Raw genomic sequence first — 19,540 nt, forward strand, 5'->3', positions numbered from 1 at the left:
TGGCGCTAGGCGTTTGTTTTGCTTTGATTGATATGGACTGGCTTCGGTGTCCTCGAAACAGCAGAAAGAGAGCCAGTATGTGAAGCAGATTTATTACCGCTAGGATATCTTGCATATGTAACACATTGTAACGCGTATTGGGTCCAGAGATGGTGTATTAGTTAGCTTAGTTGGCTGAGAGGTAGAGAGGAATACAGCTATATGCGCACACGCCAAGCGCTGACTATCGCGAAAGGCCTTGTTATATTGCCTTAGAACATGATGCTATAAGGGTTCAGTCTATATACACTGCCAAGGAACACGACTTGACAGTAGCATTCAATACAGAAACAAGCCACAAAAGGGAGCGTCTGGAGGGAGATGGCAATCAAATTGCCGACATAATCATAACAATGAAGAGACATGAAAAAAAAACAGAGATCCGAACAAAACGCCCAAACATGCACAGTAGTTGCCCCTATAGCTTTCCATGCGGCGCCCAGTACAACCAGCAAAATATGCGATGAGAACCCGGGAAAGTGTAAGATACTAAGCCGACTGGAAATTCCTGAAACCTGAACCGTGCCGATGCATGGCGACAACCAGCAAAAGGGGGCCAAAACAAGAGAAGATGTATTTCACGGATCCCAAGACGCCTGCATCTCGTCCGGCATCTGTAGGTCGGTCTGCCCTTTACAGACGGCCAGTACGGATGTGCCGCATAGTGGCGGCCGGCAGTCTGGTAACATCAAATTGCCGGCGAATCCGGGAAGACGACTGGCTCCATCCGGGTCTGTGACGGCCCTTCATCTGGCCTAAACAAAAGTGCAAAGCAACAGTCGTTAGTCTGGGATGGTCCAAGTCCAAGGTCTAACAGCGTATGAAGCCCGGATGCAGACGGATGTGGCGCCTCGGGGCGAGCGATAGGCCGTGGCGTGATGAGGGGACATTGGAAGGGCGAGCAAACGAACCAAGAAACCAGTCCCAGCGCCGATCCTCGCGGATGAGAGCGTCGTCTGCAGGAGCAGGGGTGTCACGGGCCAGTCGTGCAGCACGGGTACGGCGAGCAGCAGCCTCTCCGACTAGGTGAGGATCCTCCAAAGGGCGGGTGGTGGCTTGGCTGCTGCCGATTCGTGCGTTGCCACTATTATTAGCACCGTTGCGGGCAGATGCAACAGCCTCCGCCAGCTCGGCGCGCTCGAGAATGGCGAGACGTCGCATGAGGCCGCCGATCTCGGCAGCAGCAGAGGCGTGCTCGGCAGCAGCGACGCGGCGCAGGGCGACGGAGTGGTAGAGGCGGGCGTTGGGGTTCGACGAGATGCTGGACCACGACGGAATGCGAAACTGTGACAGGTTGGGCATCTCGCCGCGACGGCCTATATCGTTGTCCATAGAGAGCCCGTAGCTCGCGATGCTGGGTAGGCCGGAAGCAGCTGATGCTGAGCCGGCGCGCCGAGCAGACGAGGCCATGGGAGCCGACTGTGCAGAAGGAACAGAATTGTGGCGGTTGGATGAGGCGGCGCCGGGCACACGCTCCGGTGGCGCGTACGGGGGCAAAGAGCCGCCGGCATGGTTCGGGACGGTATAGTGGGTTGACGGCGTTTCGGAAGCTGGATGCACGGAGCACAACCGTATTAGCCAAGAATCCACATCGGTGACATGCCAATCGGCGACCAGAACGGAACGGTGCAGGGGGGGTTGTGCCAAAATAGCGACACACGCGGGGTTGACCGCAGGGCTGCCCCGCCAGCAGCCGGAGTCCAGGCCCTTTCGCACGCCCTGATGAGGGTGTTGATGAGTTACTCACAATAGGACGGAGCAGCAGAGCGGATAGAGGCCGTCTCAAAGTCCTCGGGGCTCAGCACCTCCATGAAGTCCCGAGAATGGTGGGGAAGCATAGTGGTGGCCATTTTACGGGCGTTTCGTCACAAATGGGGACTGGATAGTTGGAGTGCAATCCAGATGACGAATCAGGTTGCGGTGCAGAGCGAGATCGAACGAGCCAAAATAGAGGACAATGGTGTTGGAAGGCTGGCTCCAGACAAGCGGCAGGACAGAGAGGCAGATCAAAAACAGACAACAGACAGTGGCACGGCAGACAAAGAAACGAGAGAAGCTGTCGAGAGGGGTTAGAAAGAAAGAAAGAGAAGAGAGAGAAAGGGGAAGCGACGTAAGGAAGAGTGAGGGCAGGGGCAGGGTTATGTGTACTGATTGTTGGCCGCGGCCCGTTTGGTCTGTCTCCGTCGTCCTGTTCTTGGTTGCTCCTTAGCGTGTCGGAGTGCCTTTCCAGTCGTAGAGAAGATGGGGCATTGGTAGGGATCACTTCAACTTTCTGGCATCTTATCCTGTCTTGTGCGAGTTGTGCACACCAAGTTCCCAGAGGTAAGACAAGGCACTTGAATCATCCGACCACTTCCCACGATACCGGGTGCTGTTATCGCTGGCTAATACGCATACATCCAAGCACACATATTATATGTGCAGGCTATACTGTGATTAAGGAAGGGTAGATAGGCAGGCAGACAGACAGACATGTGCAGCCATTCGAAGAGGAAGCAATACTATGTAAGATAGAACGAAGTTGTACTTCCGGCTAGAGGGTGATGGGAGGGGCGCACAGATTCCAAGGGCGGGTTGGCGTGGTTGGGCTGTGCATACTTGGTGTCTGTTAGTTGCGTCGCCTAGACAGGAACGTCCAGGAAACGCAGCAAGACGGGCCCGGCTATATCCATCTAGAGAGGAGAGAGCCACGAGCTAAGAGCTGCAAGAGCAGAGGCCAAGTGGATCGACGGGGCGGACGACAGGATTGCGCCGTGCAAAGAAGGAGGGTGGTTTTATGTAGAGATAGGATGTCGAATGGGTGGCGATTGTGTGCGCGAATAGCGGCGTCTTCTGGCTGGCACGGCTACCAGCTGCAGAACAGGATTGTCGGTGTTGTGATGGGGAGTTGAGAATCAACCGATTGCAACGACAAACATTGGAGACGATAGCGAAGCGCGGCAAACATGTAGCACGTCAGCAGTCGCAGTTGCCCAATCCACCGCAAGCATGCGGTGAGGAAGGCGCGATACGAGCACTCGTAGACAGCACATGCCTGCAGGAAGGCACAGCCGCTGCGAGAGGTCGAGACAAAGACAGCTGGAGCTGTTCCTCGGTCCTTATCCCGTATTTCGTACTCCGTACTCCGTACTCGTACTCGTAGAAGAATATTCATTGCTTGTGAGGCGTTGGGGTCCCGGCAATAACAGCGGAAAAAGGGCCTCCCTTCCGCGCGCTCCACTCGGCTACGTAAGTCGTCCAGCGACTTTCCTTCTTTATCGTTCTACGTCGAAATATGTCCAGATCTCGTTCCACATTTCCCACGCCAGATGTGGCCCAGTTTACGAACCGAAGCTGCCGACGAATGCACCAAAGCCCTCTCGCTCTTCCCAAAACCACGAACCAGACACAGGACTATGTTTATAAATACCACGTCCATCTGGCGGCTCAGACGGCACACCTCCTGCGACTCCCGGCATAGTTAGCCCGACGCAGGACCAGGCGGCCGTACCTGACTTAGTGTGGGGAAGGGATGCCATCCTACATGTGTCGGAACTTTTCAGGGACTTTTGGCGTCCGTTTGGTCGGATCGAGTCGTAAGATACAAGTAGAGAGGGACGTTGTCCATTTTCTCCGTCTGGGCCTTATCATGCCCGGTGTGCTGTTTGGCTTTGCATACTCGATACAATCTTACACCACCAAACCCATCATACACACGTGTCTTGCCCCATTGTTTTTATTTCCTCGCTTTTCATCGCCCAGACTTGTAGTCTTGTATGTGCTCCAGGATCACCTTGGCTGCCTCCTCGGGGGAGTGCTGCCTCCCCAGGGCCTCCACAAAGTCGCCTTCCGGATCCATGAGGTAGAAGTAGATGCTGTGGTCGACTAGATAGTCCTGTCCTGGCTGCACTTGGGATGGTGTGCTAAAGTAAACCCGGTAAGCCTTGCACATGGCCTTGATTTGGTCGTAGGTTCCCGTCAGTCCGATGAAGCCTGGGTGGAACTCGACCAGGTACTCCTTCAGCACCTCGGGCGTGTCGCGTGCCGGGTCACAGGTCACAAACACTGGCGTGAGCTCGCCGGGCTGCCCGGCTTCCACGAGGTCAAACATGCGAGCCATCTTGTCGAGCTCCTCGGGGCAGATGTCTGGACAGTGCGAGAAGCCAAAGTAGACCTAGCCGGTTGTTAGCACCAGGGGTCGGACAAGAAGAACAAAGAGATACGAGGCAAGCCAACTCACCAGCGAGTGGCGTCCCTTGAGGTCCGCATCAGTCACCGTCCGCCCATTCTGGTCGAGCAGCTCAAACGGACCGCCTACTTTTGGCCGGCCCACGCCCTTGTTTGCCTCGGCCACCCGCTTGCGCTGCATGCGCTCCTTCTCATGCTCAAAGTACCACAGCAGACCGCCACCAGTTGCTACAAAAAGGACGCCTGCTTTCCAGGAAAAGGGCTGGTTGCAGTCAGTAAGCGCACGTGTGTTGGAACAAAGCATATATCAGAAATCGCATACCCCTGAACGATGCCGGCTCTTGGCCTCCTCCACTGTTTTGTACGTCCTCCTTGATACCAGTGGCAGACGCTGTGGGCCGCACACTGAGCTTCCGGTCAGCCGTGCTGCCGGGAGCAGCGGCCGCTGAACACCATATGTCCGATTGCTCTTGAATGAGCAGGATGCAATTGACCGATGGTTGCGGCCTGCGCAGCGAGCGCTCTGTGACGAGGAAAGGCTGGCCCAAGCTCCGATGAGGGGCATGGCCTTTGCAAGTGGCCGGCTCATCGTGAGACCGGGAGCGGATGAGATTATGTGGTCTATAGTTCTTGCCTTAGAAAAGGCCGTCGTAAGCGTACAGGCGTAGTTGCCAAAGCTTCGTCTGCCAAAGTTGTGCAGGTTGACGGATAGGTCGTTCGACAAAAAATGCTTCTGTCATCTTATCGCGAAAATCTGGCCGTCATCCACTGACAAAGCTAATATGCTATTATGTCCCACTTTTTCTCTAGACAAGCTGCTTTGGCCTAAACTTTACTATTACGCGCCTACGCGCCCACACGACAATTCTTCATCTCATGCAACGACACACTTGCGCGCAATAGCCTCTTTCTTGCGCCGGGCTGCCCGCAACAAACAAACGTAATGGGGTCGAAAGCAGGCCCCCTCCTAGACGCGGCTCGGGCAAGCCAGAATCCCCAGCGCGGCTCGGCGGACGTGCCTGCCCTGAAAATCGAATATGACGACGAAGCAGGAAACAACGGCAGTCACAACCGGTCGCAACCAGCATCGATGACGCCGCTGACTCAGCAGACGCAGCCCCCCTCCCCTCTCTATTCACTGTCGCCTGGGGTCGATGCACATGCAGACACAGATCTAAATCTAGCTTCGTTTGCGGCAAACTCCTTCCTACCTGACGACGATGTTCCGATGACGGATGCAACCGACTCGACAACTACCGCCACAGCAACGACAGCGACAGAAAGGCCGCCCTTCAAGCCAGATCCCTCACCATCTGCTACGACTACTCCAGCAAAAAAGCCCAGGATGGGAGGAGCGAGGAGTCGTGGCGGCGGCGCATCCAGGAGACGTGGTGGTAGCAGTGCTAGCCGCGGTGGTGGCCGCAGCAGGGGAGGGGGCCGGGGCGGTGGAAGCAACGGACTGAAATCCGGCGGAAGAGGTGGCAGCAGAAAGTTATCAGCGCTCTCCAATGGGGGGAACTTGAAGACTGGTGGATCTCCTGCACCTGGCATCAAGCGGGAGGCGGGCACTACCCCTTCCCTTGCCTCGGACGACGACCAGCAAGGTGGCAGTGAGGAGGAGGAAGGAGAAGACGACGACGATTCGTCCGACAACGGGCCGTATTGCATCTGCCGCGGGCCTGATGACCACCGCTGGATGATCCAATGCGACCAGTGTGAGGACTGGTTCCACGGTGACTGCGTCAAGATCGACAAGGAGCTCGGCGAGAGCGTGATCCTGAGCTACATCTGTCCCGCCTGTGCCATACCCGAACGCTATATCACCCGCTTCCGCAAGCTCTGTTCGTTTCCGTCTTGTCGACGGCCTGCCCGTCTGTATGCCGAGGACAACGTGTCACCAGCGTCACCGGACGTGGCCAGCTACTTCTGCTCCGACGGACACCGGGACCAGTGGTGGGATGCTCTCTTGGCGCGCATCGACCAGCGGAAAGAAGGCAGCGGTGCCATCCCCGAGGACAAGATGCCCATCGACCAGCTCACGTCAGTGCAGCTGGTCTCCGTCCTCGCGAGCAGCAACCAGGAGGGCGTCGCGCAGATGTTACTGCATGGCCTGACACAGGACAAGAATGGTACGTTCCCTTCATTTTCTGGCTGTGGAGCCAGTCCACGTTTTCTAACTCCCACAGTCGACCCTGAGTCGCTGCTCACCGGCGAGGAGCGCGCAGTGACGCAAACGTCCACTGCGCAGCGTCGCCGCCTCGCTGAGCAGTACGGCATGTGCAAGAAGATGTTGGAGCTGCTCGATATGGCCAAGTTCCGCAATTACGAAGCCATCAAGGCCGGTCTGATCGAGCGTGATTGCTGCGGATACGACGACCGCCTGGAGCATGTCGGAGTGCAGCCGCACTTTGAGCAGTTTCTGGCCAGCCCAGAGGGCGCTGCCATCTTCCAAGCCGGCCGGCTAACAGCCCCATTGGCACACCCCGGCGAGAATGACGACGGAGATGGCGCCAGCGACAGCCCTGCGGGTTACGAGGCGGCCACGGCTGGCATGTGCCGGAAACGCAAGTGCAAGGCTCACTTGGGCTGGTTCCCGACGCTGGCACGGGACGTGCGCATGCAGATTCAGGACTTGACGCGTGAGGCGGCTGCACAGCGGGATATTGAAACGCGCATCCGGTGCGCGGCTATGCAGCGGGCGTTTGTCAAACGACACATGCGGTCCGAGGTGCTCTTTGTGGGCGACTCGGACAACTCGCTCTCGTCGTTGGGCGGCGACAGTGATAAGTCGGACAGCGAGGCGACCGATGAAGACGACAACAAGCCGGCAAAGCAGCCGGACGAGTCGTCATCAGCGTCGCCACCCTTTGACGGATACGTCGGATCGTATCGGAGCAGTGTCGAGGAGAGTGCCCCTCCACGCAACGACTCCAGCCCGGGGAGTATTGGCGCATACAGCGACTAGTGGAGATCACATGTTTTGCTTTAGATTGAAGAGATATAACCCTCGAAACACGAGAGCGGTTTGGGCGGGACGACGCAAGCATTGATCAGGTCTGGGTCCTTTAGCATTGTCCATAGTAATTAGTTTATCTCTGCAGTGAGTGGGGGCAAGTCAGGCGTCTAGGTTGGGAGAGATATTGGCACGGTTTTAGAACTTTTCACATTATTTACAATTCAAACCCACGACATAGCTTTCAGTTGTAATGACCAGGACAGAAACCAGACGTTTCGTTGTCAAACAGCCATATGGCCAAAAAAGGCAAATAACCCTGATAGCAAAAATGACGCGTACATATTGCATCTTACCGTTTTGTCGCCTGCAGGGTGGACTCATGTCTGCAATGCAAGCCATCGTGTCAAGAAGCACGGCAAGTCGGCAATCCGGCTGAAGCTGTGATAAAGAAAGGCGGTCAAGCAAGAGGCGCAACGTATTGGTCGCCGAACGATTATCACCCTTTCACCCTCCAGTAGCAAGCAGTCGGACAGACATTCTCCACCAATCTCTCTGACTAGACTCGAGTTCTATAAGTTCACATTCTTTGATGGGGCCTACACGTAGGCTTCACAGAGCTCTGCATTCTAATGGGTAGACACACTACTATGGCAATTAACACGGTCACCGCCCACCAGCCAGAAGCGAAAGGACGTTTTATAAAAAGCGCAATAGGAAGAGACATAACCGCCATAAGGGTGTAGCGCGAACAAATGATGTCGGCAAATCTGCGAGGAAACAAAAAGGGGGGACCTAGTAATGTAAATATAACATGCCTATATTTTGAGAAAAAGAAAAAAAAACCAAAAACCTGCCCAACCTTAAAAATAAATTTATACAAGAATAAAAACTATCGTAATTCAACGAGCCGTGAGGCGATCCTTTCTTTGCCGGCCGTGAGGCTCATTGTTGTCTTCCATTTTACCGCTCGCCTGGTTCATCGTATTCGCGTAATATATCGACATTGTAGGAGGGTTATTGTCTTTTCCTTATGCACCAAATTCTTCCAAAAATTTCATTACCTAGTGTGTATATGTGTAGGGGTGTAGAGATGAGGGGGGTGTTGCATGAATGTAGTGCCTATAACGCTTTCTCAACGCCGGTGGTGTCGACTAGAATGGCCTTCAGATCGACGCCCATCACGGTGACGGGAAGAAGAAGACGGCTGCGAGTGCTCTAGCTCGTGCTCTATATCCTCAATGCGCTGGCGAAAGTCGTGAACGATCTCTCGAATGTGTGCAATGCGATCAAAGTCGAGCTCGAGCTCGTCTATTTGCTCATTAATCATTGTGAAACGGGCAATCTCAGCATCGGCATCGACAATCATCTGATTCGATTGGTCGTAAACTGCCATCGTCGCAGCCTGTGTCTGGTCCGTAAGGTATTGCAGTTGCTGCTGGATGTGGTTCATGACACGCTCAAAATAGACGTCCAGTGCCGCTAGCGAGTTGCTGTCGAGCAGCATGCGGCCTTGAGACGATGCCCGACTGGCAGCGCGGGATGATGACGAGCCAGCTAGAGCAGACTGGCCTTGCCGCAGAAGAGTGAGCTCTTCGGTGCTGAGGTCCAACTGGGTCGGATCGATGACGTGTGGTGCCGGCATGGTGGCACTGGCTCCGGTGCAGACGGACTGCCCTCACGAGAACACGAGTATGAAGGAGGAAGGCGAGTGGGAACGGCTGGCGAGATGCTAGGATACACACTCAGGTTTGCAACTACAGCTTGCCAAGTCCGGTACGGGTAACCGTCAGCTCCGACCGGCCAGAGCAACGCCTATGTCGAAAAGAAATGTGCTAGTTAGGTTGATGTGGTAAGTGTGATAATGGCGAGCTAGGTTATGGATCCCCTTTGTGATTCCCAGGCCTTGGTGTCTTCGTCTCCGCCCCTGCTCTCCACCGAGGACTATAGTGTCCTGCGGTGTTACTCGGCTTGCAGACGGTGGTGATGAAGCGGCGACGTCACCGGCAGTGCAGATGACAGCCACACAACCGGCCCAGCCTTGTGACAAAGTTTGGGGTCGGTTGCAGGTTCAGGTTCAGATTCCGATTCCGATTCCGATTCGAGACCAACTTCGGCAGTGAGATCGAGGGATACGGCAACGGCTTGGGCAAGCTTCTTCGGAGGCGCACACGGTGTCATTGTTTCGAGATGGCTACAGCCGTGATTGCAACAGGGTTGCCTTTCCAAAAGGGAAACCAGAGCTGTGTCTCGGAATGTCGTGCACTTCTGAGAGACAGGTTGCGCAAGGTCGACAGGAGCGGTGCAGGAGATCCGGGAAAAAGAAACAGGTCGTGGGGGCCACAATGGGGGAGGAAGAGGAGCCGGGGTGTCTTGTTAGTCCACAAAGAGCGAAACCATGAGCCCAAAGGTTTCAGGGCTCCGTGCTCGTAGCGGAGTATCGCGGCCAGGCTCGTGACAGCAAGCGAAGAACGGGGAAAGTCAGGAGACGGACAGGATGGAGGATGGCTAGAGTGAGGAAAAGAGGGTCTTTGTGCAGAGAGACGGTAAGGTGAAGACGAAGACGTTGGGCGTGTTGGGTGCAGCGGCTCCTTCACGATTTGGCGGGGTGCAGGCACCGTCGGAAGGCGTGAGATTAGGCACTTGGATGGCAGTCTGGTCTCAGCGGCAGGACAGCTCGTCCACAGCGCTCGGGTCGGTGTGTGTTGATATCGGCACAAGTGATACCAGGCCCTCTCTTTGCTGAGCGACCGGCCAAATGCCCCGCGACAGAGCCCCAAATCCTTCTGTCGTCACATTCACATCTGATAGCAGACGCGGAGTGGTTCTGGAATCTCAAGCAGTCGTCCCACCTCCGCCTCGTCGACCTTTTTCCCAGTCGCCCGGTCTCCTGGGCAATGCGCGCGTCCCGAGATTCAAATGACCGGAACAAGGGGAAAGTGGGAAGTGCTTGAAAACGAGAAAAGGGATGGACCGTTAACGTCCTGCAGGCTTGTCTCTGTGTCGGATTTTCGTCAAGCCTGCATGGCGCCTTTCCTCTTTCGATCCTTTTTTCCCGCACTTTCTCTCTGTCGCTCGCTCGACCTTCTTACTACTCGTAGTCGTATGTATTGACTTCACTTCACTTTTCAGCACGTCGGCCGACCGAGTTCGGTGGCCCAAACTATCGACTTTGGAGCGAGGGGAATTAAGATCGGGAATTAGCTGGCAGGGTGGTGTGTTTAGCCGTAGGCAGTCAGCAGCGTGATTTTGTTACGCTGGCTATGCCTGGTGATCGTGGGGATATCTGCTAGGAAGGGTGGATGGAGAGGCGGCTATTATTGTTTCGGTCAATTTGAGAAATTGTGGAAATCCCTATTTGCATCAATCCAGAGCCTGGCTGCATAGGGAAGGTAAGAAGGGTGGCCGGAGCGGAGTCTATCGCGGGTCTTCTGCTCTTGCCCTCCTCGTCGCTATCACAATTCGGTAGCACTGAGAGAACCTTCAGCATCGCTTCTTTATGTAATGTATGAACAGAATCCATCTGCATCGCTAGTGTGCTTTCCACATCTCCGCATTATCTTCTAGCAAATAGAGCCGGGCCTTTGCGCCACTCCCTGTCTGGACGTGCATACGTAGCTGCAAGGCAGACAGCGGTGAGATAAGATAATACGTTACGTCCGATCAAAAACAGCTGAAAAGGCAAGATACTGCCGAAGGAAGCAAGGCGAACCCCGAAATAGAATGAGAGAAGAAGGATGTGAAACAAAGTAATGAGTGGCGCAACGGGCAAAGCCGTGAAATGACGGACATGGACAGAGGCGCCAATAAAACCGACCGCATGGATCGGTTGCAGCTCCTTTTATCACAGCTTCGCCCCCAAAACGTGCCGAGTCAATTGCCGTCCGAGAGTCTCCAGCAACCATTCACCTTTTTATACTTCTTTATGAACGTCTGTACCTCCAGAATAGGGCAATAGTGCCGGCAAGAATCGGCACTCCCATGGCACCTATAAAGGCATTGAGAAGTACCTTGCCCTGATGCTCACTCTTCTTCACTACATCGCTGTATCGTTCATTGCCAAAAGAGACCCGCGCGTACTTTGTCTTCCAGCCCAGGCTCGGGAAGTACAGCGACAGCTGCTCCTCAAGATATTTCCGCAGGCGGTATGTCGGGCTCAGCACAGATGACCGCATCTCAATATAGTTCTTCAGAGCCAGGTCGTTGATGGCAAAGGCGTCAGGCACACGCAGAGCGGTGTATTCAGCCAGGGCAAGCGCTCGTTGTGTGAGCTGTATCCCTTGTGCGTTCTGGTCGTCAGGGGCGTTTCTGTCCATGGTCTCGTATTTGTCGAGAATCGAGAACAGGATACGCACATCCTCCAAGCCGCAGTTCATACCTTGGCCATAGAATGGAACCATGGCGTGGGCAGCGTCGCCGAGTATCACCACGGACGACTGGAAGTGGTACGGCTTGCAGTTCACATTGATGAGTGGAAGGTGCGCGTTGGATGTGAAGGATGCAATAAGGTTGTCAGGGGAGATCAGAGCTGTCACCCCCGGAAAGTGCTGGTCAAAAAAGGCCGGAACCTCAGAAGGCTGCGTCTCCAAGACGGCATATTGAGCGGATGGCATGAACAGTGTGCATGTGAATGAACCGTCCTGGTCGAATTGTCAGTGGATTGCATCCTGACGACGAAATAGTCTTTTGCTTACATCGCTGGGGATAGCAATGAACATAAACTTCTTTCCAGGCCAGATGTGAAGATGGTTGGGAGATATCGCAAATCGAGACATGGGATCTTCTGGCGAGGACTCCTTCCGAGGCTCCATGTGAAACTCGCACCACAAAGCATCAATGTACTCCTGCTTGTAGTCCACCCGGGCATACTTCATCAGATGATATCGGACAGAAGAGTGGGCACCGTCGGCGCCAATCAGCAAGTCGAAATCTATTTCAATCTCTCGCGCCCGGCCAGTAGCCTTGACCCCAGCATCCTGCACCTCGAACCAGGCCTTTCGGGCCCGGAAATCAGCGCCGGTAAGCTTGTGGTTGAAGAAGAATTTCACATTAGGCGTCCGTTCCAAGGCGTCCAACAGGCAGCCGTTTAGCCCAGTTCTGTCGACAGCAAAAATGGTCTTCCGAGAAAACCTGAATGTCAGAAGACTTGTCGGCATGCATAGACTAGCAGAAGGGGAAAACAAACCCGCCCGTGGGCGTCATAGTCTTGCGCTTCCTCATAGAGCTCGCCAGACGGCCTATTCCCGTGGATCATACGACCACGCATAGGGATGGTAGTTTTGAAAACCTCGCTTAACAAGGCACCATGTTCGACTTGCCGCAACGCATTGATCCCCCGCTCAGAGAGTGCCAGGTTGATGGATTTTGAGAAAAGGAGTGGCGTCGTGAGCGGGTCTCTGAGATCTTTTGGCGAGAGTTTCAACAAGCGGTTTTATAAAAAACAACCTCGGCTGCTTTACTCACCATTGCGAAGTTCATAGATCTCCACATCATGGCCTCGCTGAGCAGCATAGAGAGCAGCGAGGGATCCAACTGGTCCGGCGCCCACAATTACTGTTTTTGAATTGCCTGCCATTGTTATGTGCGGCAGTAGAGTCTTTGGAGCAAGAGAAAGCCAAAATAGTGCCCATTCATGAAACCATTTTTCCGGCTCGAGAAATCGTCTCACAAGGCAGCCAAGGCGGACCAATTACTGCTGTCGGCTATTATTACAACACGAGTTGTCGAGTGTAATAGAGCTCGAACGGTACAGTCATGTGACCTAACGGCGCGTCTTACGTATACTTTAGCTCATGCGATGGCAAGATACGAAGTAAGCACTACCCCACCTGTTAAACCCGGCAGAAAATTTACATCTGCATGTAGAGCAAAAGGCGCGAATGGCACATGAATTTATCTTCACATAATTCTGACCTTTTACACTCCAACAAGCACAGTTCTAGCAACTTTGAAGCCCAGAACAATAAATAACTTGAGCTTATTCGCCCATCCGACAGCTCTCCGCCATGGCTGACGAACCGGCCGCAAAACGCAAGTGCCTTGGGGCCGACTGTGACAATGATGCTGGGACGCTCCAGTGCCCGACTTGTATAAAGCTTGGCATCAAGGACAGCTTTTTCTGCTCCCAGGAATGCTTTGGAAGAAACTGGGTTAGCTCAGTCCCAATGTTTGAAAACGGCATCACTTCTGCCAGAGCTAACGTAAGGATGGCCTAGGTGACGCACAAGTCTATGCACAAAAAGGAGACGAGTACGCAGCTGCCTAAAGCTCATAGACCTTGAGAATCTGTATGCTGACGTAGGGCAGAGGTCGGATACTTCAACCCTTTCCCGAACTTTCACTTCACCGGACCGCTCCGACCTGTGTATCCTCTGTCTCCTCGGCGCACTGTTCCGAAGTCCATACCCCACCCTGATTATGCGGAAGACGGCTATCCCAAGACGCCGCGCTCACGCCTGCGGCCAAACAACATCGAGATTTTGGATGCTAAGGCCCAGAAGGGCATGCGCAAGGTGGGCCGTCTGGCTCGCGAGGTGCTCGACATCGCAGCAGCCGCCCTGCGACCTGGCATCACGACGGACGAGATCGACGAGATAGTGCACAAGGCATGCCTTGAGCGTAATGTCCGTGACCTGCTTGCTATCCCAGCTGTTATTTTTCCCTTTGTTCTGACATGTTCCCTCTCCCCCGCCGCCTCTGTCTTGCGTAGGCCTATCCGTCTCCTCTGAACTACAACCACTTCCCCAAGTCGGTATGCACGTCGGTCAACGAAGTCATCTGCCATGGTATCCCGGACAAGCGCTTGCTTATGGACGGCGACCTGGTCAACTTAGACGTCACCCTGTACTATGGAGGTTATCACGGTGACCTGAACGAGACATACTACGTCGGAGACCGCGCCAAGGCGGACCCGGACACTGTGCGTGTGATCGAGACGGCGCGGGAGTGTCTGGATATAGCCATCAAGATGGTCAAGCCGGGCACTCTGTTCCGTGACTTCGGAAACGCCATTGAGAAGCATGCCAAGGAGCGCAACTGCACGGTCATCCGAACGTACGTCGGCCATGGTGTCAACTCCGTCTTCCACGCCCCGCCAAACATCCCCCACTACGCAAAGAACAAGGCAGTGGGCGAGTGCAAGCCCGGAATGACGTTCACGATCGAGCCCATGGTTGCTCTGGGCAAGTACCGTGACGTGACATGGCCGGACAACTGGACTAGCACGACAATCGACGGCAAGCGGACGGCACAATTTGGTAAGTTGTCCCGCAATCTGCAGTGCATCCGTCTATCGGCCGCTGACAACAGCCACAGAGCATACCCTGCTCGTCACTGAGACGGGAGTGGAGATCCTGACGGCCAGAAAGCCAGACTCGCCAGGTGGGCCAGTACCATATCCGGTCCAGGCGAGTGCGGAGCCGACGGAAGAGAAGGCGAAGGAGGAGGAGGAAGTCAAGGCATAAACAGCTGTGGACAGACATGTTGTACATTGCATGGCGTCGGCCAATGTGGGCGGTTGCGAGACATGATATTCAAATAATAAAATGGGTCGAGGGAAAGTCGATAGGAGCAGATGCCTGACTGTCTCGTCTGCCTGCCAGACATTTCATTAATGCTGGGAGCTGTACTCCGTACTTGCGCCTTGGCCTTGGCCAGGGACCGTCTGCGAAGCCAGCAGATGCGTCAAGAGAGCAGTGCGCCCAGCAGGACTGGAAGCTCCTTTGAATGCTCGTATACGGGAGCGAGACCTCGTATTATTGAGTAAGCTCCCTGAGCGGGTTAGCGTGCATACGTAAGATCGCTAGCGGGTTTTTATCTTATCGGCCGGCATCTTGGGGCCAGCTGTTGCTGCATCGAAGGATGACAGGCAAATTGCAGACACTACCGCAACCGTTCTTTCGTTGTCCTGTACACATCGCAGCCGCCGAGCATCGTGGGGACCTCACGCCACCGTTTATCATCCCAGATGTGTCAGCACTCTCTATGAAAGGCTGCATTTTTTCTGCGCGACCTGCCTTTCCGTCCCTCTCCTGATTTCGGCCTCTCGGCCTTCCCAGGTGTCCATCCGACCTTGATTCTCTCGGCCAGCCGAAACGTGGAACAGCCTTGTTGACCGTCCTTTCTGCGACGAGCGTCTGATAACGACGAGGCGCCAACCATGGCGCGTTGGATTTCCAAGATGCTGGCACCGCTGGCGCTGGCTCTTTGTGCAGCGACGGTAGCCCATGCCTTTGAAGAGAAAATTGTACGTGGTCCCAGCTGCATGTCGGATGCGAAGCTTGCGCTCTTTGTATGCGCGCGCACATGTGTGCACCTGGATCCGTGCTGACATTGCATCCGTGAACAGAACCAGAAGGACGACTACAGACAGCAATGCGCCGGTACGTGACGACGGAAAGGCTGAACTATGTGTCCGGAGGCTTGAACAGTGGTGAAGGTGGCCTGGCTGACGTGGATATTGCATGGCAGGTATGTACAGCAGAAAATCCTGGGGCGGCCCTGCGGACCCGTTCATCAGCGTCGTCTTCGACAAGTACGACGGGCCGGTGGACCCCATCGTCAGCGTGCTCATTTTTGAGTGGAAGGATGAGGCGCTTATCGGGATCTTACCGGACGAGAACCAGCAAGTATGTATTCTGCTTCGTGCGTCCACGTCGGGGACAGGTATAGCTGACAGTGTGTGGTAGAAACTCATCATCTGCGAGCCGCAATATGTGTCGCAAGGCCACTGCAACGCGTCGGATGTCGGCAGGTTCATGTTGCAGCCAAACGCGACAGAGGCGTCGAAGAACCCGATCTACAACAAGGCGGTGCACCTCAAGGAGGCCCAGCCGATCATGTACGAGATCAAGAAGACGGGCTACTTCTGCATTGTGACGGCGCCGTTTAGCGCCTCCGAGTACAGCGCGGTGGCGGAGTTCCGCAGCGCGTACGGTGAGCTGCCGGCGACACAGATCCCCAAGCTGCCGTTCTACGGCGGAATCACGATATCGTATGCGGTGGTGGTGGCGTTCTGGGGGTTCATGTACTACCAGCATCGCAGCGACATCCTGGCAGTGCAGAACTACATCACGGCGATCCTGATCTTCTTAGTGGCGGAGATGCTCATGACCTGGGGCTTTTACGACTTTATGAACCGCAAGGGCTCAAGCGTGGGAGCCAAGGTGATGCTGGTAGTCGTGGCCGTGCTCAACGCGTTCCGCAACTCCTTCACCTTCTTCCTGCTGCTCATCGTGTGCATGGGCTACGGCGTGGTCAAGACGTCGCTGGGTCGGACGATGATCTACGTGCGCTGGCTCGCCATCGCACACTTTGTCTTTGGCCTGGTGTATGCCATCACGAGTCTGCTGGTCAAGCCAGACGATGTTGGTGAGTAGTTGCGATGCGATGCTCGAGCTGCGTGTGGCAAGAGGGCATAATTACTAATCAATAACAGGGCCCTATGTGCTGCTCATCATCCTCCCGCTGGCGGCGACGCTGACGGCGTTTTATGTGTGGACGCTCAATTCGCTGAACCTGACGCTCAAGGACCTGCGGGAACGCAAGCAACATGCCAAGGAAAGCATGTACAAGAAGCTATGGTGGTGCATTTTGCTCAGCATCGTGGTGATTTTTGGCTTCTTCTTCCTCAACAGCTTCTCGTTCGCGTCGGCTAGGGACCCGGACTTTGTGCCGTTCCATTGGAAGACGCGGTGGTTCATTCTGGATGGCTGGCCGAACCTGGTGTACTTTGCAGATGTTGCGTGGGTGGCGTACGTGTGGCGGCCGTCGGCCAACAACCGTCGGTTTGCGATGAGCGACGAGATCGCGCAGGACGACGACGGGACGTTTGAGATCTCCAACATGGATATTGGCGTGCCGGAGGAGTTCGACGAGGACGACGAGGACGGCCTGGGCAACGGACAGCGACAGGAGGCCGGGGGACTGGATCGCAGCGGTGCAGCGGGCGTGGAAGAGGCGACGATTGGCAGCAAGCCGACAGCAGCGAGCAGGTCGGTACAGGCGTCGTCGTCGACAGCAGCACGGGACTCTCTCGACGGCGAGACCATCTTTGCGGTAGGAGAAGATGCGGACAAGTTCTCAGACGACGAGGAAGACGACGACGAGGAAGACGATTCGGAAGAGGAGTCTGGCCTGGTGCGAAATAAGAAGTGAGGAAGGATAGAGGAGGGCTGTGAAGACGAGAAGAGATGGACACGAGGAGGCGAGGCGAAGGACGGGAAGGCGGCGGGGGAACGTAAGGAAGGGAAAGGAAAAAGAGGATGGTTTGGTTATATTCAAGCCAAGACACATTGTATTTCTATTGCGCATGCTTTTTCAGTTTTGTTCCTGGGTTGTTTTTGCTCGACAAAGTGTGATTACTGTTCCTTGCTTCTTGGATCGTTTCTAGATTCTCTACTAGGGCGTTTCTCTAACAGATAGCATAAACGGAGTATGTATGTTGGGAATACAGAGCAGAACAAGGCGGACGTGCAGCGGACGTGGTGTTACTGGGCGACATCGCCACCGAAGCCGACGGGACGACGACGACCATCGTTCTCGGGGAGGATAGCGAGGACCTTGTAGACCTTGCCCATGCCGCCGGGGCCACGATCGACGAGGCGTTTCCAGGAGCGGTCGATATCGGAGGGGGTAGATGAGGAAGAAGCGGCAGGGCTGGCAGCGGCCTTGGCAGCGAGGGCCTGGGCGCGTTCGCGGATGCCCATCTGGAGGAGGAAGTCAGCCTGATCGACGGGGCCGTGGAGTTCGACGCGATCGCTGGCGCGGACGGCTGCCTCAACGATGGCGCCAAAGTCGACGTCGGCGCTGAGGTCGGTGAGGCCGGGTTCGGCAAAGGGGCTGACACGACGGTGACGACGGATGCCGCGCAGCGAGTTGATGGGCACGGTGCCATCGCCGGGGCCGTAGTCGAGGATGAGGGCAGCGCCAGCAGGATGCGGTCGTGGCCGAGCAGCAGAGCCGCCGATGCGCACGGCAAAGTCAGTAGCGTAGAGAGCGGCGTCTGGACAGACCTCGACGACGACGCCCGGGATGGCGGCCAGAGCCTGGTAGCGCGGCGACAGCTGAGGCAGGTAGCGCGAGTGGCGCGTGGCTCCGGTCGATAGGGTCAGCTGGAAGTCGGGCGGCGGGCCATCACGCTGCTGCGAGGGGGGGGTGCGCAGGCTGTCGTGGGTTGAGCCGGGTGGCGTGGACGAGACGACCATTTCGCGCCACTGATGGGAGGAAGAGGAGTTGGAGGAGGTACAGGTGGAGGAGGGGATAGGAGAAGTGGTGGTGGAGGATGTGGTGGAGGTGGTGGATGTGGTGGTGGAGGTGGTGATGGTAGAGGAAGATGGAATGGTCGAAGTGGTCGTATCGATCTCTCTCGAGCTGCCCTCTGTCGATGAGCCCTGGCCAGCCGGGACGGCCACAGACTGGAAGACGTGAATGGGCAGAGCATCAAAGAACTCGTGGGCGACGATAAAGGACATGTTTTCCAGGCCTTTAGGTCAGGACGGGCGCAAAAGACAAGAGGTCAGCTCTCGGAAGACTCACTCTGCGGAATCGACTGGATCGTCTCGGTCCAGACAATCGGCAGCGAACCATGCTTGCTGACGCCGTGGTAGCCCAGGCTGGACTCGGTCAGCGCGACATCGTGGCCGCACAACAGGGTCTTCTGGGCCAGCCGCAGCTGTGGGCTGGCCTCGACCATGTAGACGGACTCGATGCTCTGGGCCAGACCAAAATGGCGGACAGTCTTGCTTAGTCAGCACATAAGCATTGGGGCAACAACCGCACAACAGCTCAGAACAGGCAACGGACCCGGAGAATGTCGTCCATGAGGGTCCCACGGCCAGGTCCGACCTCGATCAGCTCGACGCCCCGCGACGGCCGGCCCTGGGCCATCCACTCGGCGACGAACCAGATGCCGACCAGCTCGCCAAAGACCTGCGACACCTCGGGCGACGTGACAAAGTCGCCCGCGCGCCCAAACGGGTCACGGCCGGTCTTGTCCAGGGCGCCGGTGTAATAGCCGCCCAGATCCGAGGTCAGACACATGCGCATGTAGCTCGCCACAGGAACGGGACCGGTGGCCTGTGGGTTAGCATGTACACGGTGCAGCTGTAGTAGGTAGTGCGATGCTTACAGAGATCGCCTCGGCTAGCTGCTTGGCCAGCGGCGTGGACCATCTGCGCTCCGCGGCCGCTTCGTGTTGCGCGCCCGAAGACGAGAAGCCCCGGCAGCCAGGGTGCCGAGGGCGAGAAGCTGTGCGCCATGGCAGCAGCAGTCGTGGCCGACCAAGACCGGTCGGACGGCAGAGCAGCACCGTGCTCGGACGAGCTGCCTGTCTTAGTGCCTGTATCATGGGATGGGAACGCTGAGCGAGTCTGGCCAGCTGAA

General features: G+C 55.8%; 8 protein-coding genes across 8 annotated transcripts; 3 read left to right on the plus strand and 5 right to left on the minus strand.

Annotated features, from left to right (window-relative positions):
• Positions 1-672: 672 nt before the first annotated feature.
• Positions 673-1,889, minus strand: CMQ_4721 (uncharacterized protein; the record flags this gene model as incomplete). The annotated part of the gene is made up of 3 exons (XM_014312877.1): positions 673-794; positions 855-1,589; positions 1,787-1,889. 3 exons carry the CDS (start codon positions 1,887-1,889, stop codon positions 673-675), a joined length of 960 nt encoding a protein of 319 aa, XP_014168352.1.
• A 1,880-nt stretch (positions 1,890-3,769) lies between these two features.
• Positions 3,770-4,795, minus strand: CMQ_4471 (mitochondrial metallochaperone; the record flags this gene model as incomplete). The annotated part of the gene is made up of 3 exons (XM_014312627.1): positions 3,770-4,192; positions 4,259-4,468; positions 4,529-4,795. 3 exons carry the CDS (start codon positions 4,793-4,795, stop codon positions 3,770-3,772), a joined length of 900 nt encoding a protein of 299 aa, XP_014168102.1.
• Positions 4,796-5,149: 354 nt separating this feature from the next.
• CMQ_4575 (phd transcription factor) lies at positions 5,150-7,171 on the plus strand (the record flags this gene model as incomplete). The annotated part of the gene is made up of 2 exons (XM_014312731.1): positions 5,150-6,335; positions 6,393-7,171. The coding sequence occupies 2 exons, from the start codon at positions 5,150-5,152 to the stop codon at positions 7,169-7,171; spliced, it is 1,965 nt and encodes a 654-aa protein (XP_014168206.1).
• Positions 7,172-8,294: 1,123 nt separating this feature from the next.
• CMQ_4772 (uncharacterized protein) lies at positions 8,295-8,804 on the minus strand (the record flags this gene model as incomplete). The annotated part of the gene is made up of 1 exon (XM_014312928.1): positions 8,295-8,804. The coding sequence occupies one exon, from the start codon at positions 8,802-8,804 to the stop codon at positions 8,295-8,297; it is 510 nt and encodes a 169-aa protein (XP_014168403.1).
• Positions 8,805-11,082: 2,278 nt separating this feature from the next.
• Positions 11,083-12,734, minus strand: CMQ_4828 (FAD dependent oxidoreductase; the record flags this gene model as incomplete). Its single annotated transcript, XM_014312984.1, has 4 exons — positions 11,083-11,799; positions 11,854-12,276; positions 12,345-12,562; positions 12,623-12,734. 4 exons carry the CDS (start codon positions 12,732-12,734, stop codon positions 11,083-11,085), a joined length of 1,470 nt encoding a protein of 489 aa, XP_014168459.1.
• Positions 12,735-13,164: 430 nt separating this feature from the next.
• Positions 13,165-14,622, plus strand: CMQ_4668 (methionine type metalloexopeptidase; the record flags this gene model as incomplete). The annotated part of the gene is made up of 5 exons (XM_014312824.1): positions 13,165-13,308; positions 13,375-13,408; positions 13,466-13,782; positions 13,869-14,415; positions 14,474-14,622. 5 exons carry the CDS (start codon positions 13,165-13,167, stop codon positions 14,620-14,622), a joined length of 1,191 nt encoding a protein of 396 aa, XP_014168299.1.
• Positions 14,623-15,317: 695 nt separating this feature from the next.
• Positions 15,318-17,314, plus strand: CMQ_4717 (uncharacterized protein; the record flags this gene model as incomplete). Its single annotated transcript, XM_014312873.1, has 5 exons — positions 15,318-15,404; positions 15,507-15,540; positions 15,629-15,786; positions 15,847-16,528; positions 16,596-17,314. The coding sequence occupies 5 exons, from the start codon at positions 15,318-15,320 to the stop codon at positions 17,312-17,314; spliced, it is 1,680 nt and encodes a 559-aa protein (XP_014168348.1).
• Positions 17,315-17,646: 332 nt separating this feature from the next.
• On the minus strand, positions 17,647-19,505 carry CMQ_4798 (duf185 domain containing protein; the record flags this gene model as incomplete). Its single annotated transcript, XM_014312954.1, has 4 exons — positions 17,647-18,641; positions 18,695-18,896; positions 18,962-19,234; positions 19,287-19,505. The coding sequence occupies 4 exons, from the start codon at positions 19,503-19,505 to the stop codon at positions 17,647-17,649; spliced, it is 1,689 nt and encodes a 562-aa protein (XP_014168429.1).
• Between the last annotated feature and the right edge of the window lie 35 nt (positions 19,506-19,540).

Source organism: Grosmannia clavigera, assembly GCF_000143105.1.
Source record: "Grosmannia clavigera kw1407 unplaced genomic scaffold GCSC_97, whole genome shotgun sequence".
In the NCBI taxonomy this organism is placed as follows: Eukaryota; Fungi; Ascomycota; class Sordariomycetes; order Ophiostomatales; family Ophiostomataceae; genus Leptographium; species Leptographium clavigerum.